A 26,164-nucleotide genomic window follows, 5' to 3' on the forward strand; every position below is an offset into this window, starting at 1 on the left:
GAAACACGGTGGAAGGGATGTGGAGAGGTGTGTGGGCGAGATCCTCAGGTACAAGAGGTTGCGGCATTCTGCCTGCAACCGTTGCTCTGGTGAGACTTCAAGACGGGGGGTATCACGTGGGCTTCACCGTGGACCTTGGGATTTCAGGCTGCGAAACTTTTTTCACATGCTACATGCGCAGGGCTTCACAGACTTTGGAGAGGCGTGTGGGTTGGACGTGGTTGGACTCAGGCAGACCAGCGCCCAAACGCCTTCCACGGACTTTGACCTTCCTCATCCTCCTCTGTAGCCGATCGGGCCACAAGACAGGCATTGACGTTGCTGTGCGCGAGGCTATTGCTTGCATCGGCTGGGAGGCTTCACACCAATGGCATGACAAGCAGACCGGTAGGTCGAGGGCCGTCTAGCTAGCGGCAGCATGAAAAGCCCTCGACGGAGGTTGTGCAGATGCAGCATGCTCCCAATGAGTCATTTAAAGGGAGTGTACGAAGGTAGCTTTAGGTAGTGGCTGGTCTTGGCCATCCGCTTCGCAAGGCATCCCTTTTAGCCTGTGGCGATATCAGTTCGGGGTTAGCAGCGACGCCGTTGCTATGGCGGATTGGAGGGCGCCTATCGGAGTTAAGCCGCCTCGAAGTCTTGAGTGGTTGGCCATTCGCTCATCACGCAGACCGTTCGCATAAGCATTGCGGAGACGTCGAGAGCCCTTGGCCGGCACGTCGAAAATGTAAAAGCGAAAAAAAAAAGTTGGTTGTTTCTTTGATGGCCATGATATTGTCCTTGCGTTGTGCGTCAAAGCAGAAGCTGCCTGGCTACCTACCGAGTACCTACCTGTCAAAGCAGTTCAGGATCTCCCAACCTTTGTATGCTTTTTCGGTGGACCCGCTTACCTTTTCTTTTGTCTATCTAAAAAAAAAAAAAAATACTACCTAGCATTGCGAAGTGAATTTGTTAAGGAAAGAAACGAAATGTAAAAACAAGAATTAGCCTTTAATCTACTGCTGTGTAATTGTATCCCGACGGCTCTTGGAAGCCGGCATTGTGGTTAACCAACCCCGTTGAGCCGGCAGAGATGCGAAATCTCACGATGCGCCGCATTGCTTTGCACCACCAGGCTATTTTTGCAGGCGAGGCAGACACGATCGATGACTACGGGAAGAGAATCGTGCGGAAGGAATCAGGTGCGGCGTGTAGCCAGATAAATGAGTCCCACGTACGCCTTCTCAGCCTCTCTCCCTGGTGCAACAGGTGTCCCGAAATAGGGTTATTGGCAAGGCCCAGTCATCAAACACCCCTGGGAGCTTGTAAAATGTAGACATAGTCCACAGGCGCATGTAGCGAGGAGCACTGCAATCAAATGCAAGCAAGCAAAGAAATAGAATAAGCAACGGGCTGTGCTACTGAATTTATCTGTATCTGTCCTTGTGTGTGCTGGGCTGCTGACAGGGTTCGTCGTCCTGGGGCGCGGGAGGATTGGGGCTAGCCGAGAGAAAATTATGTTGAAGTCTTCGCAACGCCTCACCCTCTCTTCTCATCATCCTCTTCATCACGAAGAATCACCCATCAAGAACCCCCAACCGGCCCGTCTGTGTTATTCACGGACGCCCGTTGCTGATTTCACAGATTTCTCTGTCGAAATCACCCGCAAAGCGGCACTGCAGGAAGCACTTCTCACTTTCACCGTGAAGGAGTTCGCTGTGACAGCCTTAGTTGCGCTGCTCAAAAAGCGCACATCTTCTTCTTCCCTTCCTTTTCATCACACTCTCTTTCCTCAATCTCCGCTCTACAGCGACCTCTAATAATCCTCGCCGCTCGGATTTGATATTCGACGACGTCACCGACTCTTTTTGAGCCATCTGAACGCACGATCGAATACTACCTCGAACCGCCTTTTCAACCCACTCTAGGTTTCTAATGAGTACTTCTATCTCGACCGCGCATAATCCCATCATCGCCGCCCAGACAGCAAACGCCGCGTCCTCGATCGCTCCAGGAACGACGTCCACTGTGGCCGCTGGTCCGGCTCAGCCCACTGCCCGCTCGTACGCCAACGCGACCAAAAAGCCCATTTCGTCGCCTCCGATCGCGTCTAGCACAGAACCTCCAGTGGCAGTGGGTGGCTCGGCACAACCACAACATGGGAAGGGCAGCTCGATTTCTCCGGTGAACGGGAAAAACCCCATCCAGCCGGCTGTCCCATCAGTTGGCCCTCCAACTATCGTGAATAGCAGCGGGGTGAACGGAGCTCCTACGCTAGGTGACCATAGTCGGAAGATATCAGTCACAATAAGCGCATCGGGCGCGAGTGGATACATGCCGAACGGTGGTCCAGTTGCTTCAAACAGAGCCCCAAATTTGACTTTCGGGTCTATCACGGCTGGCGGATCCCCAGCTATATCGAACAGCGTTCCACTCCATCCTCAGGCTGCGAACCTGTCAACACCGATAAACAACCCTCGGATTACTTCGCCTGCGACTTCTCCTTCACCTATTCCGCCGCCTGCGTCAAGTGGTGGTCGGCCTCCTTTGGGCCTCCAATCAGGTCAGGGGATAGTATTCGGCGGTGTAGGTGGCGAAGGCGCCGAGCCAAATGTATGTGTTGTCCGCGTTTATTGAATATCGAAAAGCTTACTGACTGGCTTTGTAGCTACGGTCCGTCTCCATGCCGCCAGGTCAAAACCCCATTCCCCAGGCACAGCATCTTCGACGCGAGTCTTCTCAGTCCGCACACAGTGACATGAGCAACCCTAACATGAGCAACATAAATCGAGGCTTTCCGCCTAACGGTGGACGTAGTCGAGGGTTCAACAACCCTAGCTATGGCCCTCAAATGGCACACTCATCGCCCGGCCCAGCTTTTAGGCAGCTTCCTAACCAGCAGCGAGGCGCACAAAACATACCACCACAGTTTCAAAACCATGGACCAATAGGTCAACCAAACTCGCCGTTTCGCCAGAATCGGAGTCCAGCTCTGACGCCTGCGACGGTACACTCACAAGTGCATCTTGCGAATAACCCACAAATGCAATATCCTCCATACGGGCATCCGCAGCACTTCCAATCCCAAACTGTTCGTTCCCTTTCTCCTTCTCCCCAAAAACAAGCTGGAGAATCCAGCAATTTCATTTCTCCCGGAAAATCTCAAAACGGTTCAGTTTCTTCAAAGCCGGGGAAGGTTCAATTTCGTTTACCCCCCCACAACTTTCTTCTTCGAACTATACATTTCCCTGATCTCTCACCCGCAAATGGCGGCTTTGATCAATATCTAACCTTGCTCAAATCCCAGGGATTATATGGCATGCCACCACAGGCTCAGCTCGATCCTAACTACCCGTACTATCCACAGCACTACCAAATGCATCCTCAGATGCAGTATGGTGGTGCAGCTCCACCTAGCCCTCGACCAAATAACTTCCCTCCGCAAATGGCACAGCCTTACATGCAGGGTCCTTATGGTAATCCCCCACATGCACAAGGAATGTCACGATCGCCTTCTCAGGTCTCAGAGCGACCTCCGTCAACTATTGCTCAGCCGCAGACACCTGCAATGCCAAGCGTGAACCATGTTTCACATGCTCATACTCCCAGCGCTAGTTCAAGCAGCCCAGCTCCGGGCCCTAACTTTGCCATCCCTCCTAAAACAAAAAGCAAGGCTATCGTTATTAGGAATCCTGACGGTGAGGTGGTAAGCTTTGACAAGAAGTCAGCTTCACCTGCTCCTCCTCCACAACCTAGGTCCCCTGCCGTCGTCTCTACACCCACCCCTCCACCGCGTGCTCCCAGCGCCACCGAGTCACAGCATAGCCGCTCTGAAAGCACTGTCAGCAAGAGCGCTGCTGAGAAAGAGAAGAAGAAGAAGGAATTCGCTGAGCAGTTCCAGAAGCAAATTGAGGCCGATAGGGCGGAGAAGAAGCGTGTTGAGGAAGAACAGAAGCAAAAAGTTGCCAAAGCTAAGGAAGAGGCCGAGGCTAAACTTGCCAAGGAAAAGGAGGAAGCGGAGCTGAAGGCAGCTAAGGAGAAGGAAGAAGCTGAGAAGGCTGCAGCTGCAGCTGAGAAGGAGAGAGAAGAGGCTGAACGGATCAAGCGAGAGCAAGAAGAGAAAGAGAGGCTCCAGAGAGAAGAAGAAGAGAGGTTCGAGCGCGAGATCGCTGAGATGGAGGAGAAGGAGCGACTGGAAGAGGAGCGAGAGCGAGCTTATCAAGAAAAGAGGCAGAAAGAAAAAGAAGAAAAGGCTCGCAAAGACGCTGAAGCTGCTGCTAACGCTGAAGAGGAGCTCCGTAAGGCTGAGAGAGAGGCTGAAGCACGGGAAGAGGCTCGTGAGAAGGCCCGGCAAGCTGCTTCGGAGGAGACTCCTGAGCAAAAGGCGGAGCGTGAGAAGATGTTTGCCTCTCTCAAGAAGTCAAATCTCGGTCCTAGCTCAAATGTGCCTTCTGACAGTGGTACATCTACTCCACCTGTTGAAGTCTCAATACCACCCCCAGCTCAGCCGCGAACCACAAGCGGTGGCAAACCCAAGCCCGCTGCGCTCAAACTGGAGACGACCAAGCCAGTTGAGCCAGCTCAGCTAACCGCAGGTATGCAGTCACTCAAATCTGCCCGCTTCCTCCAGGTTAGAAGTGAGTTGGTCAACTATCCAGATGGTATCAAGTCACCCAATCCTGCATTAAACCAAGGGGGTAAGAGCAAAGGGCGTCAATACGACAAGGAATTTTTGCTTCAATTCCAGGATGTCTTTAAGGAGAAGCCTTCCATTGATTGGGATAGTAAGGTCAAAGAGACTGTTGGCGACTCTTCTGATTCTGCTCGCCCTCAATCAGCCCGTACGCCTTCAATGGGCATGGGTAGCAGACAACCCTCGCGTCCCAGCCTACCCGCTGGTATGTCAGGTGGCACTATGGGTGCATTTGCCTCAGTTGGAAGGACTCTTCGCCCAGGTACGACCTCAGAAGAGCGATTCCAGCAATCTCTTCAGGGCTCCACTCGACCAACAATGAACAACCCTCTTGCTCAGTTTGCTAACCGCCCAGGTGGATTCCCTATGGGTGGACCTCCTCCGATGAACCGCACAGGCTCATTCCCCAATATGGCACAAGCTGGTCCCAACTCCCCTCGAAACAACAGCCAACGTAAGGGAAGTAGGCGTGGCCTTGATAAGGCACCTAGCAGACGCGATGAGGAGCAAGCGGCGAAGGCGATGCCGCTCACTGCTGGAATGGAATTGAAGCCTTTAGAGAAGTCCAACAGTGGCTGGAAGCCCATGAGCATTGGTGCGCCACAGGCTCAACAGCAGCAGATAATGGGAGCTGGACACATGCCTCCTGACATGGTCCAACGTAAGGTCAAGGCTGCGCTGAATAAGATGACTCCAGAGAAGTTCGACAAGATTGCCGACCAAATCCTGGAAATCGCCGCCCAGTCCAAGGACGAGACCGACGGTCGCACTCTCCGCCAAGTCATCCAACTCACCTTCGAGAAAGCTTGCGATGAGGCACATTGGGCTTCGATGTACGCCAAGTTCTGCAAGCGCATGTTGGAGACTATGAGTCCTGAAATCAGGGATGAGAACGTCCGTGACAAGATCGGCAACCCTGTCGTCGGCGGCGCCTTGTTCAGAAAGTATCTGCTGAATAGGTGTCAAGAAGAGTTCGAACGCGGCTGGGAAGTCAACCTCCCTGAGAAGCCTGAGGGCCAGAGCGAGGAGGCCGCCATGTTGTCCGACGAATACTATATCGCAGCGGCTGCTAAGCGACGTGGTCTTGGTTTGATCCAGTTCATCGGTGAACTGTACAAGCTTGGCATGTTGACTCTTCGTATCATGCACGAGTGCGTCTTGAAGCTCCTTGATTTCGAAGGTACTCCCGACGAGTCGGCTATCGAGAGCTTAGTCAAGCTGCTCAGGACCGTCGGTTTCACCATGGAGAATACCGAGTCTGGGCCTAAGATGATTAACATGTACTTCGAGCGCATTCAAAAGATCATGAACACTGAGGGTCTTCCAAGCCGTATGCACTTCATGCTTTTGGATGTTGCTGATCTGAGAAAGAAGGGCTGGAAGTCTAAGGACGACGCAAAGGGACCGAAGACAATCCAGGAGATCCACCAGGAAGCTTTGGCTGCCCAACAACAGGCTGACCTTGAGAGATCCCGATCGAACCAGCGTGGCGGTGGTCCTCGGCAACAGATGGGTCGCGGCGATGCTCGCTCGTTCTCGGGAAGCGGTATGATGCCACCACCAGACTATCCTCGCAATCAGCTTGGTATGGACGACCTACGCAAACTGTCCAAGGCCGCTTCTGGGCGGAATATCAGCAACAGCCCTGCCCAACTCGGTCCCTCATCTTTGTTTGGTAGCCGTAGCAGCAGCGGCCGGAAAGGTCTGGGTCCCAGTGGCTTAATGAAAGGAGGAGAAGATTCTGGAGCTTCTTCAAGGACAGCAACACCCCCTTCCCAGAAGGATAAAGAGTCTACAAATCACGTGAATTCATTTAGGTAAGTCGCTCCTTAATATTATATCTATGTCAGCTGCTAACTGCAATCTAGTGCACTTGCAGCTCTCGATACATCAGGCGAAGGCGCTGGCGACGTCGCTTCTCCTCCCTCAACAACCTCATCACCACCAATGTCTAAATCGCAGCTAGCGCGGACACAGTCGAAATCTCCAGCGGCTGAAAACAAGGCCAGGAAAGCTGACAGCGCCAAACCATCCGAGCCATGATTGCCTCTTTTCTACTCTAATGGTACATTCCATAGCGTGGCTAGGCTTCTAACCCATGCTCGGTAATCTAATCTCTCTGTTGCATAGACCGGGGCAGTTTGCAAGCACTGTAATGCATTTCGCGGGGTTGCTCACTTTCATTCATCCGTGTCATTAAGATCAGCAAAAGTTTTATCTTGTGTTGTTGGTCGGCGAGGACAAAAAGATCAGGGCGGGGTCCACTGCTGGCATCTTCCTTTTTGCGTGCGTTATACTCACTCTTGCGTAGGATTTTTGTACCGGCGTTGGTGGTTGGGAATTGCGAATGTCTTCATTCTTTCTTATCAAGCTGAAGTCGTCAGTCTTCTTATCCACATGGACACCTCTTACTCTTACATCCTATGTTTCTCCAGCCCCTACTAGCTGCCATGCTTTAACGTGGTTAGCTGGTGGCATCTGGGCTCTCTATTCCGCCTTTGCGACCCGTGTGTTCCTAGTCTGGCGTGGCACTTCGATCCAGTGCCAGATACTGTGTGTTGTGTCTTCAACTCTTTTTCTACTTCATGCTCACCCCTTTTTTCTGCGGTTCTTCCTTTTTCTTTTTTGCCTCCTGTGCGGGCTGAATGCGGTGGATGAACGGGACGGTTTTGGGGTGGGTTTTCCGTGGTTTTCCTCCCATGGGGTTCTAGGTTTTAATTTAATCTCTTCACAGGATGTTCAGATAGACTGCCCCGCACTTGTGTATAACTTCTTTTAATGCAGAGACCGCACTGAAAATGTTCATGAATCGGTTCATAAAATGTCGCTGTGCTGTGCTGTGCCATGCTGGGCCGGGCTATGGTAAGACATTCATGAGAAGTCTGTCTAGGAGAGGGATGGAGAGGACGAGGCATAAGATGAGTATGAGAGGAACGCGAACGTGCCGATCTTCACAGAGATCTTTAGGCATTCACTTCCCCGCGACGTTCCATCTCAACATCAAGTGCCCACCCCTCGCGGCCAGATCCGATTCATCTCATGACGCGCCTCCGCATCCCTAGCCCTTTCCCTCTACTCTACCCCTTTCACCCATCCCCTCTCATTAGATTCACCTCCCCACTACCAACCACACCAACCCAGACCGACCGGTCCAGAACGTCGATCCCTCAGGCCGATCTCCGTTTCCTGGTCACCTTCTGCGCCCGACACGTTGGGCCGGGCGCGGGTATGTTGGATCTCAGGCCACGTGGACAAGCCGGTGTGCTTTCCGGGCAAGGCAGAAGCGAGTTAGAGAGATCAGCAAGATGGCAGGTTACAAAAGGCCGCTGCACAGCAGCTCTTCCCTTACATTGGGCAGTTTTTTGTTTTGGCTTTGCCAGGTAACGGGTCATCGTGCAGCAAGCAGAACGCGCGTTTCCTCCGTGGCTGGGTGGTAGAAGGGCCCCGAACTTTTTGCACCCATGCTGCGTGAAAACTTGGATTCTGTGGCCCTAACTGCGGGACGGTTTTGCTGGTTGTGCTCAGGGAGTGGGATAATGGGAGATGCAGGAGGTGCGGTTGGAGTGGTGTGGCGATGGCGGCGCGCTTATTCGTCAGTCTGGACAGGATGTGGCGCAGACTTCCCTGCTCCGATCGGGCGGGATGACGGAATTGGGCAGGGGTGGGGTGAGTTTTTGGGAGAGGGTCTGGAGGATCAAGTTGAAGACGTCATTGTAGCGTAGAGAGAAGAGGGGGTATATTACTTAAGGAGATGGATGAGTTGCGGTTTTCAGTCAACGGAATAAATCACTGTTTATTCAACTGCTTCTACCTAAACTTTACTCAATCACCGTTTTAAGACTACGAGAGACTGCTATTCGGAATGGCCGAAGAGAATCAACAGAAAGGTACCTCTTCCCATCCATCCGCTTTTTCCCTCGTTGAATGAGGTAGCTAAACCGGCCGAAAGGCATGTTCGGAACCGTCACCGGCGGCATTGGTGGGCATCAAGAATGCTCTTCGTGCCGTTCGAATCACTAATTTTGAATAGGCAACGTCTTGGGAGGTGTTACGGACACTGTTGGAAAGGGGGTTGGCGGTGTTACGAACACCCTGGGTGCGTTTCCTATCTCCCCCAAATTCCTAGCTATATCTTAAAATGGCCCTAACGTAGCCATAGGTGACACCGTTAGCGGACTCGGCAAAGGCATCGGTGATACAGTTGGAGGCGTGACGAAGGGTGTTGGCGACACCACGAAGTGTATGTCCCAGTCGATACAACCTGATGAGAGCGTGCGACTAACATCTATCTTGCAGCTGCCGGCGGCATGGTCACCGATACCACTGACATGGCTTCTAAGAAGCTGGGTGGAAAGAAACAGGATGGAGAGAATCCTTTGGACGTGTAGGATGAACGAGATGACACTGTAATGAGATTGAGAGAAAATCTTGATTCATGACGTATCGTTTTAATGGATAATTTTGTAGGATTAATGAAATTCGATATCAAACTGTCCTCTTCTAATACTATTTATTTTTACCATGTTAGGCTCGCACTGTTACTGCCCCGTTCCTCTTAGTACTTGTGGTTCTTATATATCTGCGTGCCAATACCTTCAAAACTAGAGTTTTCCGTATTTGGGAAGTTCGTTTATTTACTGCAAAGATGTTGGAAGGTGTTGATTCAAAGAGAAGTATCTGTAAATCGAAGAATCTGTTGTTCCTCGAAATCCAGAAAAAATCCGCAAGGCCTGCCTCATACGCTGCTAAGGCGGATACTCACCTTCTAAGCATCTTTCAGGGTCCCACTTATGCACTCGTGAATGGCCCAGACACAAAAATCTAAACGCCCTCTACCTAAACAGCTCTGAAATACTTCAGATGCTCACCCAGAACCCATTTGGTATGGGAAGGATTAAACGTATTCCCTCGGCGTATATATTTATTAAAATCGCATGAGGTGCTTCTACCACTGATACACTGACAGCCATCGCCATTCCTAATGTCTGCGGTGAGACTGTATATAAATAATATCTGGAATTAGTCAGCCAGAGTTGCCTGCTTGATGTTTAATTTCCGCAATGCTCAGGGGTGGCCTGTCTCGAGACATGAAAGCTTTCAAGTTGGAATCTCTGTATATAAGGTCCCGAGCCAGAAAGCGCGTAGAATCTCAGATGTCATTGATAGGTTGTAAAAATTGTAGCTCTTCTTGAGCGGTCGATTTTATTTCGTTAGATTTTATTCGTGTGACCATTCCGGCTTCTTCTTTTCCGCAAAAGCCGTCATACCTGTAATCTATCATCAGGAACCCACCAAATATATTCCAAGCGAAATCAAGAGACCTACCTATTTTCTGATCTTTGCTTCCAAACAAACTATGGAACACTCTCCTCTCAAACTCGACACCCTCCTTAATTCCCAAATCCTGGCTCTTATTGACAACCTCTTTTGCAGCCTTGGCAGCAATCCTACTCATCCCTGCAATCTTCTCCGCCGTACCAATTGCCCCATTCAAACACTCCTCGGCATTTCCAAACACCTTCGCCGCCAACCCCCACTCCCCCGCTTGCTTCCCACTAAAGTTATCCCCTGTTAGGATCAGCTCCATAGCCCTCGACTTGCCAATCGCGCGCGTCAAGCGCTGCGAGCCGCCCGCACCGGGGATGGTGCCGAGCTTGATTTCGGGCTGGCCGAAGGTCGCGGAGGTAGAGCAGTATATGATATCAGTCANCATGGCGAGCTCGCAGCCACCACCGAGCGCATAGCCGTTGACGGCGGCGATGATGGGCTTCTTAACGCGAGTGGTTAGGTCGGACCACATTTCAATGAAGTCGTTGCCGTAGGCGGCGGAGAAGGTTAGGTCTTTCATTTCCTTGATGTCGGCGCCAGCTGTAGGGAGTTTAGTAGGGTATTTTGAGGACTGTGGCAAGAGGATGGCTGGGCTGACCGGCGAAAGCTCGTTCGGAGCCAGTGAGGACGATTGCGCCAATTTCTTTGTCAGAGTCAAGTTTCTTGAGGGCATCGTTGAGTTCGAGGATGAGGGGTGTACATAAGGCATTGAGTGCTTTTGGGCGGTTAAATGTCACTATTCAAGGCATAACAGGTTAGTATAAAACCCTTTAATCATAAAGGATTCTTAACAAAGCTCTACTTACCCAGGCCAACCCCAGGTTTTGGCGTCGAGACTATGAGATGTTCATATGTTGATGACGAAGAGTAAAGACGGATTAGACGTGGAAGAGAAGAAGGGGTAAATTGAGAGGCGACTCTCCTTGGAGCCCGTAGAGAATACATACTAAATGATTGAAATAGGAACAAGACCAGGCTTTTGGATGCAACGGGAAACGGGAGCTTCTTCATGAATTGAAGCTCCGACGGCTACTAGCGGCTCGACCTCGGTTAAGGTATGACGCCGGTCGCCCTCATCGGATTTTCTATTCCGCCCTCCGATGCGCTAGGCCAGGAACGTTGTAGGGTAAAAGCGCTCAGCCCAGCCCCAACAGACCGAACTTTAATCTTTTGGCAATCAGCCTTTTGAATAGACACGCAGCAACACGAGAACCGTATCACCTTTTCCCATCCGCTTAGCCCAACATACCCGGCGCAGACTTTCAGGGCCCATTTTGCCATATTCGCCTGGGAAATAAGCCGAAAAGTTCGATTTTCAGCGCCTCAGAATGGATGCGCCTGAGCCCGACACCCCTTTCGCCGCCGTGAGCGCCCAGACGACGAAATACGGAAGAGTGAGTTAAAGACGCAATGTCCCAGTATAACTATTGGGAGCGACGCTAATCCGTATACCAACGCAGATATACCAAGCCTATCTAGACAAATCAACCCCGTTTACCGTGTACCGATGGATGGGCACCGGCGCTCTGTTTCTATTTTTCGTCCTGCGGATATTCTTCGCACAAGGCTGGTATATAGGTTAGTAATGGCTCAACTCTCAGGTTTAAAAGAGAATATGAGTTCTGACATAGACATCAGTGGCATATTCATTGGGAATCTACCTCCTCAACCTTTTCCTAGCCTTCATATCGCCGAAATTCGACCCGTCATTAGAGCAGGATGAGGGCATGGAAGATGGCGCTGCGGGCGGGCTGCCAACGAAGGAAGAGGATGAGTTCAAGCCGTTCGTGCGGCGGTTACCTGAGTTCAAGTTCTGGTATTCGACCACCAAGGCCATCGCCATCGGCTTCGTCTGCAGCTGGTTTGAGGTTTTCAACCTGCCCGTTTTCTGGCCAGTTTTGGTCGTGTACTGGTTGATTCTGTTCATGTTGACGAGTAAGCAGCTTCCACCCTTTCTGCAATCTCCAAAATAATGGTCACTTGCTAATTTCCCGACTCTTTAGTGCGGAGGCAGATCCAGCATATGATCAAGTACCGCTACGTCCCATTCACGGTTGGCAAGACGCGGTATCCCGGCGCTGCGAAATGAGCGTCTCGCAGCTGCCACCTTACCACATCACACCTTCCGCAAGGGATGAAGTTAATGAGAGTATTGGTTGAGAGGGAGAGCGGGGAACGGTTAGGTTCTTCGGATGGATTGTAACCATAGATATTTCTGTCTTCATCTTCTTTTGGCCACGTTCCTGGGCCGCTATAGGGTGGCGTCTGCATTCGTATCAATTTTTAACTATGGGCATGTTTGACAGGACGAATGCGTGTAAAGCACCAATGCATAAAATGACTAGCGTTCAATTAGTGTATTTGAAAGACGTTCGGAACCGAATGATACTGAATGTCAATGATTTAGACAACTGCAAATAGAACATCAGCTAAATCCTCTAAAACGCTCGACCCTCAATGTTAAATAACTCTTCGGCAATAGGACAGCTTAAGGCAACTCCAATCCGAAGTTACCAAAACGCCTTAGCACCTCCGAGCTTTTTACCGCTTTTAAGCATCACCGAGAGCTTAACAGAAAAGTTAAACATTTCGCGAAGGTATAATGACGATCCTTATTACTGGGATATCCTGAAATCTAGTGTATATCCGAACTCCAACCCACTCATATATCCTTCCGCTGGGTTACACGACATGACTCCGTAGAGCCAAACCCCCAATTCTTTAATCCGAATCCCAGTCTCAATACCAACTCCAAGATGCCAAAACCGCATCCACCCCGACTCTCCCCTCCTACCCAAAACCCTTCAACCCATCCAACCCCCTAACCCTCCTCCCACCCCTACCCACCGCAGCCTCACCACCCGAACTCCTCCACGCAAACCCTCAACCTCCTCCCTTTCCCTCCCCTCCCACCAGCCCCACACACGCATTTCGAACATCCCTATTCATGTCATCCGGGCCTGACACCACCACGCCCCCCTTCCCCTCCGCACCCTCCACCCACTCCCGCACAACCCCCTTAACGTCCGATCGCCCCCGCTTCCTCTGTCAGCGCCGACATCCGCACATCCAACCCCCACCCCACCGCCTCAGTTCCTCCAGCCGCCCCTCCAGCAGCCAAGCGCGGTGCGCGCGCGCATGCGTGATCCGAAGAAGGTGGACTCCTGGTCCAGGACGCGAGGCCCGGGACGCGGGAGCGGATTCAGGGTCTAAGGGCGAGGAGGAGGCGGAGGCGGAGGCGGAGGCGGAAGGGGCCAGCAGCGCCCAGAGCAATGGGAAAGCGACGACGATGGTAGTGGTGCTGGACTGCAGCGTGTGCAGCGTGTGGGGGAGCCGCAGGACCCGTTGAGGCGGAGGCAGGTCGTTGGGTGCGTGTTGGCGTGGTGCAGGAGCGTGCGGGTGGAGCCGGATTGGGCGCGGATGAGGAGGGTGAGCCAGGAGTGGGGTGGGGTGGTTGAGGAAGCGGTGGTGGACAGAGGGGCGGCGGAGGTGGGCTTGCAGGATGTGCGTGCGCGAGAGGGAGGGGGTAGTCAGGAAGATGTGGCCGGTTGGCGCCCAGCCGTGCTTGATGGTTTGGGTGGATGGGAGAGCGCGTGAGATGTTGGAGGGATGTCCCAGTTTGAGGAGACGAGGACGGTGAGAGTGGCGTGGATGGTGGTCGTTTTGAGACATAGCCGGAATAGGAGGCGGTCGATGAGGAAGATTCCTAGGGCGATACCGACGTATGGTCTGCTAGTGTGATAGTGGAGCCAGAGCAGGACCAGCGCGGCGACCTGGAGGGTTACGTGCACGAAAAGGAAGAGCTCGTACCATCGCTGGCGGAAGTGGAGCAGATGAGCTCATAGGTGGTGAAAGTAAAGAGGCCTAACAGGGCGGGCTTGCTTAAGAGGAACCGTATGAGAGTCAACCCCAGGTGTCGAAGTAGCCCGTACGCACTATTAGCATACCAGCAAAGTGGAGAAAGGCTTCGGAACACATAAGTTCACTAAGCCGACGGTGAAGTATATTTAGAGACTCGTAGGAGTAACCGGTCAACCATTGATAGGTTTGTTTTTAGCCGCAAAAAGGTACAACAGAGGTAGGTTCGCAACGAATGCAAAACCAGTGCGGTCAGCGAAAACGAAAAGATATTTCATATCAAACGGTATGCTGTAGAGGTTGTAAAAGATATTAAGGCCAATAAATGCAAGAACCACAAGAGATACGTTATTTGTTGGAAGAGCCCGGTTAACGAGCGGAAGTGTTTGGGCTGATACATCAACCATGCCTGAATTGCATGATAGAACCTTGTAGGAACTCTCCTATTACGTTTTCGATGTGGTAGCAGTGGTTTCCGTTCGCCGTTATCGTTAATTACTTTGGCAGCATTTGGAGGAGTTGCTGTTCCTTCGAGTGTGCTGCTAGAGGGAGATGAGGTCTCGCCATCAATGTTGTCTCCTACGTCTTCCAATACTAGATGTTTTGTATCTTCATTTCTTGCTCTTATCGCCGGAGACCTCCTTCTCCATGCCCACGCCGCTTTCTCGCCTCAATGCCAAGTAGAAAATATCAATAGTATGCCAAGCAGCACAACATTATACGTCGCGGTAAATAGGGACCTTTCGCACGAGATTGACGCTAGACACCTTCTGACGCACAGCCGTGCATATGGTCCGCGCAGAGGTTACTCAGTAATATCTACCCCATTAAAATAAGCAGTCCTATATACCACCGACTATCGTGGAGCGGAATAAACATAAGTTGCCCTATGAGGAAGAAGCTATGGAGTCCGATCGCCCCTGAAGATATCAGCCCGTGACCTGTCACGTGCGCGTCGCGAGCTCAAAGAGACTGCCTACCAACATAATTTGTATAGGCGACATATACCATAAAAGTAGTGTGAGGCTTATTGCCAGGGTGTACGGTAGGGAGCAGGCAAACCGAGCATAGTTACAGGAGAGTCGATGGAAGAGGACGATAGGTAAAGAGTAGGGTAGGGCAATATCCTCGTAAGAGACGAACCAATGAGGAGAGAGCTGGTAAGGGGGTGCTAAGCCTAGCCAAAGGCTAGGCCTTGGCTACCCCTGAAAGCTCCCGGGTGTGCACCCGGGTAAGGGTGTTCCGCACGGACCACGTCAGCCCCTATCCCTTGCACCATCGTTCAAATTGGTGGCCCAAGCTCAGCCAACCAGCTAGTTTTATTTACGGGTGGTTAGGATTCTGCCAGGAATATCAAATATTATTGTTATGCGACTCTTACAAAGAGATTAAACTTTATATATTAAATATCACCATTTATAGTACAAAACAGGCCCCCAAATGATAAGCAGACTGCTAGAGGGCTTATATGGCACGAGTAAACGCCAAAACCTGACTATATATAACTTATTCTATATATTACAGCCTCATTTGACGACAGGGAAAATTTTAGTGCTGCTCGCACGGACCACAATCTTGAGGAACTCGACGGTGCAAGATATTAAACTCGTCAAATATTAAGGTTAACGATCCTTGGAGCTGACTCCCTAATTGGGCCTAAGCTGTGGCTATGCACGCCAAAATAGAGTCAATATTGAGTTACCCCTTACGCTAACGAGGTGTTCAAGACGGTGGTCTGTACGAGAAAACAATAAAATCGTCACCGTCGTTAAATGAGGTTGCAAACAAATAGAACAAAGCCTATACAAGCTCATTTCTTGCTGTTTAATTGATCTATGTGACTCTGGAAGCACCGCCCGCCCTTGCAAAGCGGAATTCGACAAAGCTTACAGCCGTATCGAGTCCTCAGGGCTTTCTTCTTCTTTTTTTTTTGGACTTTTAAGGATATTGAGTCGGTGGACAAAGTCTTCGTCGTTTGATTTGCGATTCCTTGTCATTGAGGTGTTGGAATCTATGTAAGAAGCTTGGTGAAGTTTTTTCGAATACCATGTTCAGAACTCTTGGTCAGGGGTTTGATTGGTGCGCACGGGCTATAGCTTTGAAGTAGGGATATTCTCGTGCGACGGGTTGACGGTATCCCTTGCAAAATGGCCCTGCTGTTATCGATAAGGGCTAGCTAATTAGATCAATAGGACTAAGGATCCGTACTTAGATATTTAAAGCTTTTGATTCTCATACAATTAATATATAAGCTTAATCTTTAGAGTTAAATCGCTCAATATGAGGTAGCCAAAAGTTACCGTTCCTGCAGAACGGTACCCTGCAGATATAGCTGTACGCGTGTGCACGGGCCATCTACGCGTAGGACCTTACCGTTGCAAGGAATAATATAACCTCAAGCAGCCTCCTAAATCTAGGATCTTTCCCCAGATCATCGAGGTTGGTATTGCCGGCGACTGCCACCGGCGAGGTGTTGTCGTCATCGGGGTAAGAGAACGAAGAAGCAGAGGAGGCAGAACGGGAGAATCTGAATGCAGCTCGTACCCATTCTGAAGGTACCCCATCCATAATAGGACCTAAACAAAAATAAGAATGCGAAAGCGAAAACGAGAGGTGCTCTCTCCAGGTTGGCAGAGGTCGGAGTGCATTAATTACTGCAGGACCGAGTCAGTTCGGCTCCGGGTAGAGATATCATGAGTCAGACGACCCCAGAATCCTGGCGCCAGCAGTCGCATCGCAAACCAGGGAGTGTTTCTTTCTCCAGTATTTCGATAGAGCATTACAATATCATTCAGGATACCATACGAACTTCTAAATAGGATTGGCTCAATTCAAGAAGGCCTTTTTAATACAATCCTGATGCACCGGTTCTACTGCATACTTCTATCCGTAAGCTGGATAGCTGATATACACCATCTCGTCAATTCCGGTGGTTAGCGCAGCCACGTCTGCACGGCCTTTTTGGAGGGGAAGTTTTGGTATTTTTGCTGTTTAAGGGAAACTAAGGCCGTGCAGACTTGGCTGCGCTAACCACCGGAATTGACGAGATTGTGTAGATTTGATGGGAAAAATAACTTTGAAAATGTCTTTGGTTCATTATCACTGGAAATTAGTTAATTATATCTAGTATATCGTATACGATTGCCGTGCAGTCACAGCCGAGACACCTCGTCCTCTTTTCCCGGTACAATGCCCTGAAATACGCCGAACATACAAGCCCACGAGCATTGCCATGCTAAAGTTTATTACAACACGAATTTCTTATACTATGTTATCAGTCGAACTGCTCTGGCTCGAAAAAGCCTGATGCGGCTCCCCGCTGTTATCACTCTTACCATCAACCTCAACCTCTCTGATCTGCTCCGTCTGCACTCTAATCTTGTCAAGCTCTATACTGCTTCGTAGATTCTTTGTATTGGCTACGCATTCTGTAGTTACCACACCCTGGGCCCTTTGGTTTTCTGATCTACTGGCGCACCATGCAACTGAAGAATTGTTCGCTTTGCCAAGTTGGCTGCCTTCGGAGCGTTCTCCGAGGGCAGCATGTACAGAGCCACTTGGATTGCGAGTGCTATCGGTTGCTGTGACCCAATGGAGAACAAGTACGCTGAATAGGACTGACTAGGTGTCAGTGTTTGGACAGCTGGCGAAATTTAAGAACAAGAAACTTACTATCAGCATTGCAACACATTAAACATATCCAGCCTTGTTCTCCTTTGAGGACCATCAATACCGTCAGGTTGACGACGCTTGATATAAGAGTTGCACAACTCCCAACGAATGTCCGAAGTGCTACTGTGCGCAATGTTGTGTTGATGTTATGCTGGTAGGAGTAGAGCTCTGTTGTCGCATTGGTTAGCTCACTGAATTCATCAAAATTCCGACCTCTGCTTACTCCGAAGAGGAATCAGGAAGAGCGTTGTAAGATACACCTGTAGACGTTCATGAGCTTCCGATTTAAATAACATGGAGAGAGTATCACGGACATTAACCACGACATCAAATATAATCAACGGGAGCATTGCAAACTTCTTCATACCGATAATGCAAAAGCCTTGATCATTGATATAGGCAAAGCGGCTACAGGCATTAAATTTAGCTAAATAGGGCCACAATAATTCGTTAGTGTGACTTACAATACAAAATTCAGGACAATCACTACCAGATATGGACCTTAACAGATAATTCAGCACAAGGCGATTAGTCGTGCCTCGGATATAGACGTACAGATCATGCCAAAAAAGTTGAAGAGATAGAGTCTATCCTTCAACCGCGGTTGCCAACTTCCTCGAATGATGTACTAGAAGAGCAACTTGATTAGATTATGCCTTGTTGATCATTAGACAAAGGAGGGTTGGAGGGGGAGGGGGAAAGCTGGGGGAAACGAAATCCTAGAACTTACTGCTTTCTCGACGAGAAAGAAGTATATTAACACTTTGGTTGTCATGTAGCAGATCAAGCCTGAAACCGACTATTAGATTCGTAAACGCAGTATAAGGGAAAGCGTGGGCCCGTACATAGTAGGATAGCCCCATCACAGATCCGAATGGAATCATTAATTCCAAGACCCTTGGAAATTATTGCAGTTACGAAGACAAATAAAGTGGAATCAACGTAGATAACCACAAGCACTTCTCAAATCAGTAAGTATGGACAAAGGGGTATTGCAAAAAGCTGCCGTGGTTACTACTCACACCAACTAGTAAACGGTAGACTTTTCCATGAATGTATTGCTTGTATTCTTCGAGCTGAACCTAGGATTAGCATAACGTATCCTATATGTGAGAGTAGCTTTACTTAGGCAGATAGCAAGCACCGAAATGGTGATCAGAGACAGAGCCAAGGAAATAACGTTGCCTGCAAGTGGAATATGTCCTGGCGTCGGGTTCATTGATTCGACCATGGTACCTTGAATGCCTCTGGTTGTAATTATGAAGTTGAATAAGAGCGTCAGGGTAACTGACAGCTACGCTTGGCCAAGATCCCACAGTTCGGGTTCCTGTAGAACGAGCGCAGATAGTTTTGTGTTTAAATAAGATGGATAAAATGCCTCATTGCTAAATTTCAGAGCCGAAAATGATGATGGAGGTGCAAGATATCCAGGGAGAACTGCTTGCGGACACAAAATGAGAAATGGTGTATTACACGATCAGAGTCTTTGAGAGGGAAGAAAGTCCTTCTCGTGTGAACGAATGACAGGGTGTGGGGGCAAAAATCAACCAGATATGCTTGCCATGGACCAGGCTTACCCCTCCAACTGTACCTTGTCAGCCGTCAGGCCAAGCAGAAGCCAAGGCGCGTGGCTGAAGTCGTGATAGAAGAAGGGCTAGCGACGCGTGGTGACGAGCTGCACCGTCTCCGGGACAATCAACACTAAAGGTGGGCGTAAAGGTCTTATCGTGAGGCCTGGAACTGTTGAACTATAGGAGTTTACTGTAGTGTCGAGAAATATAACAGGTCCAAAGGTACGAAGGTATGGATGCCCAAGCGCGTATCCACCGCGAATCCAGGGCATTTCTCGCATCACAACCGAGATTAAGGTTCCCAGATTGAAAGGGGGTCGAACTCTCGGACAGGGGACAGAAAGGTGCAGGAGTGGGCGCAGCATACATCCAGAGCCTATTTGGCTACGATGATAATGCAAATGGAGAAAATAATGACCAACGGCGAAGGGCGGATTGTGCGCTATCTCGTTTCCCGCCATGCGTGCAGTGGTGGAGGTATCACAAAAGCTCCTAGCGGGCTGAATGGCACGCCCACTCGATTGACTGCATGCACGGCCAAACTCTCGGCCAGGCTAAATTCGCAAACCGGAACGGAAAAAATGAGTACGTCAGGATAGCGCTCCCGAAGCGCGGCCCATCCCTTGTGGGGCAGTTTTCACTAAATTCTTGAGATGGACCGGGAGCAGTGGTGGAGCCTCCCACGCCTTTGACGAGTATCAGAAGTTCGGCGTAGCTTAATGAGCGCTGGCTAGGGCCGACTTTAGTGCCGGGGCATTATTGGCCCCGCAAAGGGAGAAATCGATCGCCAAGGCTGGGGAACATCATCAGACCTCCATTGGGCCTACGTGTGAGCTGTGAGCTGCTATGCATGCATGCTTACGAGAATAGGTACCCGTGCAAGTCCGAGCCCGTTGGTAACATTCGGCAATTGATCATCCCCTTTTCAACGCGCAATGTCTCGACGCTCAGAATCCAAGCTCTCCACGACCGCTCAATGAGGACGTCGCTAGGCTGCGCTTTTGGTCAAACGCCGGTTCCATGCNGAGAAAACACTCCAACGGGGATCTTCAATATCGCTGGTCGAGATTGGGTCTACCTCTTACGGCCCTTTGTATGTGGCTCTTGTCAGCCTCGTTAACACGAGGGGAGTTAATTACGGCAGAAGCTTTCCGTCAAAATGTAAATGGTTTTCATAAAAAACTATCATTAGTCTCTCAAGGGTTGGGCCTCATAAATCGTGTCGTTCTGTATTTCACTGAGTCATTTGATAAGAGAGAAATGCATCCATTGGTGAAGAGGAAGTGTGACCTCTTCGAGAAAAGTGATCTACACCACTGAAACTTTCATAGGTGAAGTATACTGTATACCTGTCAATCTTTCCTCCATATGGTGAGTGCCACAAGCTCTCAAGACGAGTTTCTAGACCCTCACACGACTAAAGCCCTCTAAAGACGCAGTATCACCCATTCTTCCGCCCCCGCATATATGCAGCGTAACTCTCTATTCTCGGCAGCCTCTGCACCCTAGTGGCCTTTGTAAATCCGTTTGTCAAAGATCGTCACACCGTATATATCGAGGAGAGCTTCGGCATGCAATCGGGGCTCAGCATAGTTGGCCGGCACGTGAGCTTTAAGGTCTTCGTACCCTGGAGGCTAACGAGCATCTCAACTTCTATTAGATGGATTTCGTGGATTTCCTTGCGCTGTCTGCAGCTAATTTAGGAGGCCTGCAGGTAGTTCGAATACGGCTTAGATGATGTCGATTTGGGTGAGAGACTGGGCAGGGGAGCCATGCTTGGCTCCATGCACGAGCTAGCGCTGTGCCTTGTAAAATATAATAAGGCTCTCTTACATCGGGCTTGCTGGGGTAACAAAAGGACGATCGTGAGGAAAATGAGAGCAATAATAAGAATCCGCCAAGACGTTGAGTCTCCACACCTACCGTACGGCTCGATCGATCGCGACGATTACTATATGATCAAGGTATATAAGTGACAGTAACGCAAGCTTAGAATACAGGCTTACTTCGCGAAGTATTATAAACCTTCGTTACACTTCCTTATGCAGGCGTAGGGTCCCTTGTAGAAAGGCTTTTTATGAACGATTTTATGCGGATCGACGAGCCGGGGGTGTACGACGGCGTCAAGCCACCTGGCGTTGATCAAGGCTTAATCGACGGCTTCAACTTCTTGATCGAGCGGCGTAAGCAACTTTACAAGGATTCGGAAATCCGTCTATTGCAGCTTGGATGTAGACGAAACTTCGGACCTTACTGCACGAGCATGAAGCCAAACAACTTCGTACTCTAATCAAGTCTTCTTAACTAATAGCGGCCTCCATTCCTATGATGATATCAAGAGAGGCCCGAGCACTGTGGGACATGTCGACAATAGGGTAGTCGAATATCAACGAAGCAAATACTCTCTGAGATTCATTCTCTTCCTTGATACTGCATTTAAGACATTGCCTTCTAAAGCCAGAAAACGTGAAGCCGGACCTCCTAATAGATCACCTAGCACTTCTAACCGCTAAGGTCAGAGCCTCTTGATGCACTGCGGTTAGCAATCCAGGGTTCTCATCAAGGCTGTTAACGGGTTTTGATTTTTCTTTACCGGGAAAGAACAGAAGCTTATAATGACTACTTTTATTCCTCGGCTATCACTGGGATGCTACGAACGCTAGTCGAGATTTCCCATGCATCAAAAAATACCTACTTCAGATTATCTAGCCTAGCCGATTTGAATATATGCCGACCTTCAATATCTTCAAGGTGATCTCGAAAAGGTAAAGTGAGGGTAGCCCTGTGGTTATGCGCGCCAAAATAGCGTCAATATTGAGTAATAGTCTCGTGCGAAAGGTCCCTACTATCTTCTATTAACGTGAGCGATAAGGTTATGACGGTCGGCATGGTTATGACGGTTCCTAATAAATTTCGTCTGTACGTCATAGCTATGCCGACCGTCATAACCCTATTGCTCACGTTAAGTATCATGCACCTCTCGCAAAGGTGTATACTTAAGGGACATTTTTTAGTCCTTGGGTTGACCCCGAGGGTAACAAAGGCCTTGTTCGGCTTTCTTGAGCACTTCAGGTCGTCCGTGGGAGAGCAAATAGACACTAAGAATTGAGTAAAATCCTTCATAGTGCATAAAGTAGCATAATTCGAAACATGTAATCACGAAAATGCTCACGTGGAGTACCCAGATACTTACCTCAGTGGACTCAGACTAAGAAATCAATTGCGCTGGCGCGCTAAACTCCTTCGGATATTTAATCGATTTCTTGGTCTGAGAGACTTTGGCGAGATTTGTGGGAAAACCTAAACACGGTTTATATGAGAAGACCTCATCAACTTTAACGAAATTAATTTACCCTCCCACAATACTTATTAACATAAGAATTACACCAAATTATAGAGAAAAGCCTACTCTATAAAGCTATGAGATCCTTAGTTCCTTATACACGCGCGATGTTAAAAGGAACTCGTCGCCGCAGAGGCTCTAATTCCACCTCTGCACTGCCGAGCCGCTTAGTAAACACTAACGCTGAACCCTTACACCCACGCCGCCAGCCCTCTGCGTAGAGCTGTGGAGCTTTATGAGAGCTCTGTGGAACGAAGCTCAGGGGGAGACCTGCACGGAGCTCTACCAAAGCTCTGCAAAAGCTCTGCACGAAGCTCCGCACGAAGCTCCGCACGAAGCTCCGCTCAAAGCTCTGCTCGAAGCTCTGCCCGAAGCTCCTCTGCTCAAAGCTCCGCTCAAGGTCTGCTCGAAGCTCTCGCCCGAAGCTCCACTCGAAGCTCTGCTCAAAGCTCCACTCAAAGCTCTGCTCAAAGCTCCACTCGAAGCTCTGCTCAAAGCTCCGCACGAAGCTCCGCACGAAGCTCCGCTCAAAGCTCTGCTCGAAGCTCTGCACGAAGCTCTGCACGAAGCTCTGCACGAAGCTCTGCACGAAGGCTCTGCACGAAGCTCTGCACGAAGCTCTGCACGAAGAGCTCTGCACGAAGCTCTTGCACGAAGCTCTGCACGAAGCTCTGTACAAAGATCTGCATTAAGCTCTGCACGAAGCTCTGCCACGAAGCTCTGCACGAAGCTCTGTACAAAGATCTGCATTAAGCTCTGCACGAAGCTCCGCCACGAAAGCTCTGTAAAAGGCTCTGTTAAAAGCTCTGCTTGAAGCTCTGCTTAAAGCTCTGGCACGAAGCTCTGCACGCAAGCTCTGCACGAAGCTCTACACGAAGCTCTACTAAGGCTCTACATAAGGCCTCTGCCCAAAGCTTACCCCCTAGTAGTAGCTCTGGGCCAAGGGAGGATATTTTCAAGGAAGGACCCAACTATAGCACCTACTAGGTGTTGCAATAGCTTTGAGTAGTAGATACCTATATATCTGTATAGTTTTATCTATATTAGCAGACTATTTAATAAGATACAATATGTGCTTAGGCTTTTAACAACGCGTTTTTTAACTTTAACGAAATTAATATTAGGACCGAGCAATAGCCGTATAATAAAATTCATACCATTTAGAAGCCCTAAGTCTTAAAAAAAAAGTGACTACGGGGTTTAATAATAACGCGTTATGTGAATAAATAAATTAGATATCCACAATCTCCGTTTTACATGCTTTTAACAAAACTCGCCAAACCCTCTCAGACGTGATTTTGCAATTCGGAAGACGGCGTAGGTTATTCCGATGCTAGCTAAAAAATCGCGTCTGAGCTCGCTGAGGTAACCCAGATACCTCGTCTTCCTCTTTGCTAAGACTCGAAAATATTAATTAGGCTAGATGAATTTCGACTTTCCCGCATTTCGGCCAGCATATAAGTACTACCATTCACGTATAGAATCGCAATATAGAAGTAGAACAGCCTCCTTGGAGTACAATGTCACCAACAGCACACCAATCACAGCGCATCAACCCTGGTCCTTAGCGTCGATCATCGCCATCGCAGCATCCCTGTCCCCAGCATCAATTCTTTCCATCGAGCAGCACCAAGCATTCACATCCATGCCATCTTCACAACCCAATGTCACGCTCAATGGCCCTCGCAGCCTACAGACACCTGCTACGATCGACACGCATCGCGTTCCAAGGTATCTCCGTGCTCCAACCTCACCGAACTCCGGCCAAGCTAACGCGTCCATTACAGGTGACGCTAGCACGCTGACGGCCGCACAGTACGAGGTACGCAAGAACTTCGACCAGACCCGTAGCCTCTTGCTCGATAGCGAGGAGACATCCAAGCGTATCGCACAGGCAGAGGAGATTGCGAAGTTTTTGCGGGAGAATGTCGTACAGGGCGAGGCCGTTGACGCGGAGGCGAGCAGATATAGTATGTGGAGAGTTTATTGCTCATTGTTTTGAATTAAGCACTAACTATAGTGTAGAGCTACGGATACACGAGCACACGGAACGGGGAGATAATGAGGACATCAAAAAGGGTGGCAAGGGAAATGGGAATACATTAGAAGGCAAATGCTGTTCACCATGNTCTTTTTGGTCCGCTCGAAATTGCTATCGTGATGTCTCTCTGCACATACCCTAAGAGAGAGTCCATGCCCAGATAACTGTACATGCTCCTAAACGCCAAAACTCATACAAGAAGAGCGCGCCCTCTATAACATCAATTCCCAGCCAAACTGGCATACTGCACCTCGTCTGTACCTGGAGGTGGTGCGAGAACAGCTAGGCTGTCGAGGTCCTCCTCTGGAGCGGCAGCTATAGCACCTCTTGAGGCGCCACCAGGACCTCGTGCGGATGCACCTGCAATGGCGCTAGCAGTTGCCCTTCCTTCTCTTGCATACGATATCCTCTGATCTCGCTCCATTGTGTCTAACGGCTTCGGTTTCCCCCATTGCACCCGTAGAGGGCATCCCTTTATTACTGCTTTGCCTTGACAAGCTTCCGCCGCCGTTTCTGCCCCCTGCCTTGTGGCATAGTTAAGAAAAGCGCAGTGCGCCCGATGTGAACAGACGACAGATCGTAGCGTACCGTATTGGGCGAAATGTGTGCGGATTTCGTGTTCGGGGAGGTCGTCCTCAACGCCGGTGATGAAGAGCGATGTGATATTTGGATCTGGAGGTGGAAGGATATCTTGCGGTCCAGGAGGAAGCTGAGCGACACTAGGAAAGCCCTTTCCACCTCGTCCACCGCCACGACCTCCCCTAGCTCCTCCCCTTGCTCCAGGCGCGCCCCGCGTTCGTATGGGCCCCGGAATATGACCACCTCCTCCACCGCTACCCGGAGCTGGAAGAGCCTTCTGGCCTCCCTCCACACCCTCACCTGATTCTAACCTCCGCTGCTTCTTGTAGTACGGCTCACTGTTTGCTAGCCGTCTCAGCAGTTCTCGCGCCTTCTCGTCCGTCTTCTCATATGCCTCCACGTCTCCTCGACCCTCCTCAATCTCCTTCTCGTGTTCTTGCGCATAGTACTCTCGGTTGATAGAGCTCTCCGGACCGGGCGCAACCATCTTCAATGCCGCATCTCTGATGACGATGGGCAGGCCAAAGGACAAGTCCAACATGCAACATTGACAGCAGTTCTTCAGACGGGCGCATGTGAGGCAGATGTTCGTCCGCTTTTGCCGCGCCGTGCGGTCCGCCTTCCATCGAAAGATGGTGAACGGTCGTGTGCAAATCTTGCATTCCTGTGTACATGTTAGAATGGCTCGAAGCGGATGGGAGAGCGGTAACTTACAGCTCCATGGTCCTCCTTCAGCATCTGCACGTAAGGATTATCCGGAAGACATCGCTCGCAGACGGAGGGGAAGTCGGTAGTCTCCCAGCCGGAGCGGTTTAGATCTTGCTTGATCTGCGGAGGCATACTCTTAGTGGTTGGCTGTGCGCTCTATCGTGTATCGGGCGCGTGTTTCACAAGGATGGCTCGCGGAAACCTGGGAGCCGGAGTCCGTCTGGGTATTCTAAGGCACGGGAAGAGGCTTGTGGTGGCTGTAAACGTACGATGAGGCCAAAAAGTCGCCGCCCGCGTCGCTGCTATGACCAAGCAAAAGTGACGAATGGCAGGCCAGGCTTGGACGCGAGTCCGTGCCAAGCCTTCAGGGACAATTAAAATAATATCTTGAGTTT

At 50.1% G+C, this 26,164-nt stretch overlaps 9 protein-coding genes across 9 annotated transcripts; 5 read left to right on the forward strand and 4 right to left on the reverse strand.

Annotated features, from left to right (window-relative positions):
- Positions 1-1,911: 1,911 nt before the first annotated feature.
- On the forward strand, positions 1,912-6,712 carry K441DRAFT_682478 (uncharacterized protein; the record flags this gene model as incomplete). The annotated part of the gene is made up of 3 exons (XM_067651581.1): positions 1,912-2,589; positions 2,645-6,486; positions 6,538-6,712. 3 exons carry the CDS (start codon positions 1,912-1,914, stop codon positions 6,710-6,712), a joined length of 4,695 nt encoding a protein of 1,564 aa, XP_067497124.1.
- A 777-nt stretch (positions 6,713-7,489) lies between these two features.
- K441DRAFT_350900 (uncharacterized protein) lies at positions 7,490-8,132 on the forward strand. Its single transcript, XM_067641309.1, has one exon. It carries the CDS (start codon positions 7,709-7,711, stop codon positions 8,051-8,053), a length of 345 nt encoding a protein of 114 aa, XP_067497125.1. The 5' UTR covers positions 7,490-7,708; the 3' UTR covers positions 8,054-8,132.
- A 328-nt stretch (positions 8,133-8,460) lies between these two features.
- Positions 8,461-9,332, forward strand: K441DRAFT_670475 (uncharacterized protein). The gene is made up of 5 exons (XM_067650289.1): positions 8,461-8,556; positions 8,619-8,648; positions 8,700-8,765; positions 8,829-8,909; positions 8,966-9,332. The coding sequence occupies exons 1-5, from the start codon at positions 8,532-8,534 to the stop codon at positions 9,055-9,057; spliced, it is 294 nt and encodes a 97-aa protein (XP_067497126.1). The 5' UTR covers positions 8,461-8,531; the 3' UTR covers positions 9,058-9,332.
- A 554-nt stretch (positions 9,333-9,886) lies between these two features.
- On the reverse strand, positions 9,887-10,942 carry K441DRAFT_691063 (enoyl-CoA hydratase mitochondrial precursor; the record flags this gene model as incomplete). Its single annotated transcript, XM_067652446.1, has 4 exons — positions 9,887-9,936; positions 9,995-10,537; positions 10,596-10,733; positions 10,804-10,942. 4 exons carry the CDS (start codon positions 10,940-10,942, stop codon positions 9,887-9,889), a joined length of 870 nt encoding a protein of 289 aa, XP_067497127.1.
- Positions 10,943-11,176: 234 nt separating this feature from the next.
- Positions 11,177-12,437, forward strand: K441DRAFT_670479 (rer1 protein-like protein). Its single transcript, XM_067650290.1, has 4 exons — positions 11,177-11,391; positions 11,458-11,575; positions 11,636-11,932; positions 12,001-12,437. Exons 1-4 carry the CDS (start codon positions 11,326-11,328, stop codon positions 12,084-12,086), a joined length of 567 nt encoding a protein of 188 aa, XP_067497128.1. The 5' UTR covers positions 11,177-11,325; the 3' UTR covers positions 12,087-12,437.
- Positions 12,438-12,601: 164 nt separating this feature from the next.
- On the reverse strand, positions 12,602-16,423 carry K441DRAFT_709282 (uncharacterized protein; the record flags this gene model as incomplete). The annotated part of the gene is made up of 6 exons (XM_067653841.1): positions 12,602-13,040; positions 13,083-13,561; positions 13,627-13,835; positions 14,034-14,246; positions 14,306-14,519; positions 16,229-16,423. 6 exons carry the CDS (start codon positions 16,421-16,423, stop codon positions 12,881-12,883), a joined length of 1,470 nt encoding a protein of 489 aa, XP_067497129.1. The 3' UTR covers positions 12,602-12,880.
- Positions 16,424-16,955: 532 nt separating this feature from the next.
- On the reverse strand, positions 16,956-19,191 carry K441DRAFT_648178 (uncharacterized protein). Its single transcript, XM_067646883.1, has 10 exons — positions 18,653-19,191; positions 18,550-18,603; positions 18,373-18,486; positions 18,258-18,316; positions 18,083-18,155; positions 17,992-18,028; positions 17,842-17,935; positions 17,751-17,787; positions 17,528-17,695; positions 16,956-17,472 (listed from the first exon to the last, which is right to left on the reverse strand). The coding sequence occupies exons 1-10, from the start codon at positions 18,756-18,758 to the stop codon at positions 17,117-17,119; spliced, it is 1,098 nt and encodes a 365-aa protein (XP_067497130.1). The 5' UTR covers positions 18,759-19,191; the 3' UTR covers positions 16,956-17,116.
- A 4,914-nt stretch (positions 19,192-24,105) lies between these two features.
- K441DRAFT_691067 (uncharacterized protein) lies at positions 24,106-24,624 on the forward strand (the record flags this gene model as incomplete). Its single annotated transcript, XM_067652447.1, has 3 exons — positions 24,106-24,172; positions 24,229-24,411; positions 24,467-24,624. 3 exons carry the CDS (start codon positions 24,106-24,108, stop codon positions 24,622-24,624), a joined length of 408 nt encoding a protein of 135 aa, XP_067497131.1.
- Positions 24,287-26,066, reverse strand: K441DRAFT_622691 (uncharacterized protein). The gene is made up of 3 exons (XM_067646014.1): positions 25,776-26,066; positions 24,467-25,725; positions 24,287-24,411 (listed from the first exon to the last, which is right to left on the reverse strand). The coding sequence occupies exons 1-2, from the start codon at positions 25,899-25,901 to the stop codon at positions 24,703-24,705; spliced, it is 1,149 nt and encodes a 382-aa protein (XP_067497132.1). The 5' UTR covers positions 25,902-26,066; the 3' UTR covers positions 24,287-24,411; positions 24,467-24,702.
- Between the last annotated feature and the right edge of the window lie 98 nt (positions 26,067-26,164).

The sequence above is a fragment of the Cenococcum geophilum genome (genome assembly GCF_001692895.1).
Source record: "Cenococcum geophilum 1.58 unplaced genomic scaffold K441scaffold_83, whole genome shotgun sequence".
NCBI classification, from domain to species: Eukaryota; Fungi; Ascomycota; class Dothideomycetes; order Gloniales; family Gloniaceae; genus Cenococcum; species Cenococcum geophilum.

Coding starts and splice junctions, on each gene's coding strand:
- K441DRAFT_350900 (XM_067641309.1), top strand. CDS start 7,709: ATGACGCGCCTCCGCATCCCTAGCCCTTTCCCTCTACTCTACCCCTTT.
- K441DRAFT_670475 (XM_067650289.1), top strand. CDS start 8,532: ATGGCCGAAGAGAATCAACAGAAAG. Junction 8,557..8,618: donor CGAAGAGAATCAACAGAAAG/GTACCTCTTCCC, acceptor ACCGGCCGAAAG/GCATGTTCGGAACCGTCACC. Junction 8,910..8,965: donor TGTTGGCGACACCACGAAGT/GTATGTCCCAGT, acceptor TCTATCTTGCAG/CTGCCGGCGGCATGGTCACC.
- K441DRAFT_670479 (XM_067650290.1), top strand. CDS start 11,326: ATGGATGCGCCTGAGCCCGACACCCCTTTCGCCGCCGTGAGCGCCCAG. Junction 11,392..11,457: donor AGACGACGAAATACGGAAGA/GTGAGTTAAAGA, acceptor ATACCAACGCAG/ATATACCAAGCCTATCTAGA. Junction 11,933..12,000: donor GATTCTGTTCATGTTGACGA/GTAAGCAGCTTC, acceptor CCGACTCTTTAG/TGCGGAGGCAGATCCAGCAT.
- K441DRAFT_648178 (XM_067646883.1), bottom strand. CDS start 18,758: ATGGTCGAATCAATGAACCCGACGCCAGGACATATTCCACTTGCAGGC. Junction 18,029..18,082: donor CAACTTTTTTGGCATGATCT/GTACGTCTATAT, acceptor TTATCTGTTAAG/GTCCATATCTGGTAGTGATT. Junction 17,696..17,750: donor CTTCCTGATTCCTCTTCGGA/GTAAGCAGAGGT, acceptor ATGCGACAACAG/AGCTCTACTCCTACCAGCAT.
- K441DRAFT_622691 (XM_067646014.1), bottom strand. CDS start 25,901: ATGCCTCCGCAGATCAAGCAAGATCTAAACCGCTCCGGCTGGGAGACT. Junction 25,726..25,775: donor TGAAGGAGGACCATGGAGCT/GTAAGTTACCGC, acceptor ACATGTACACAG/GAATGCAAGATTTGCACACG.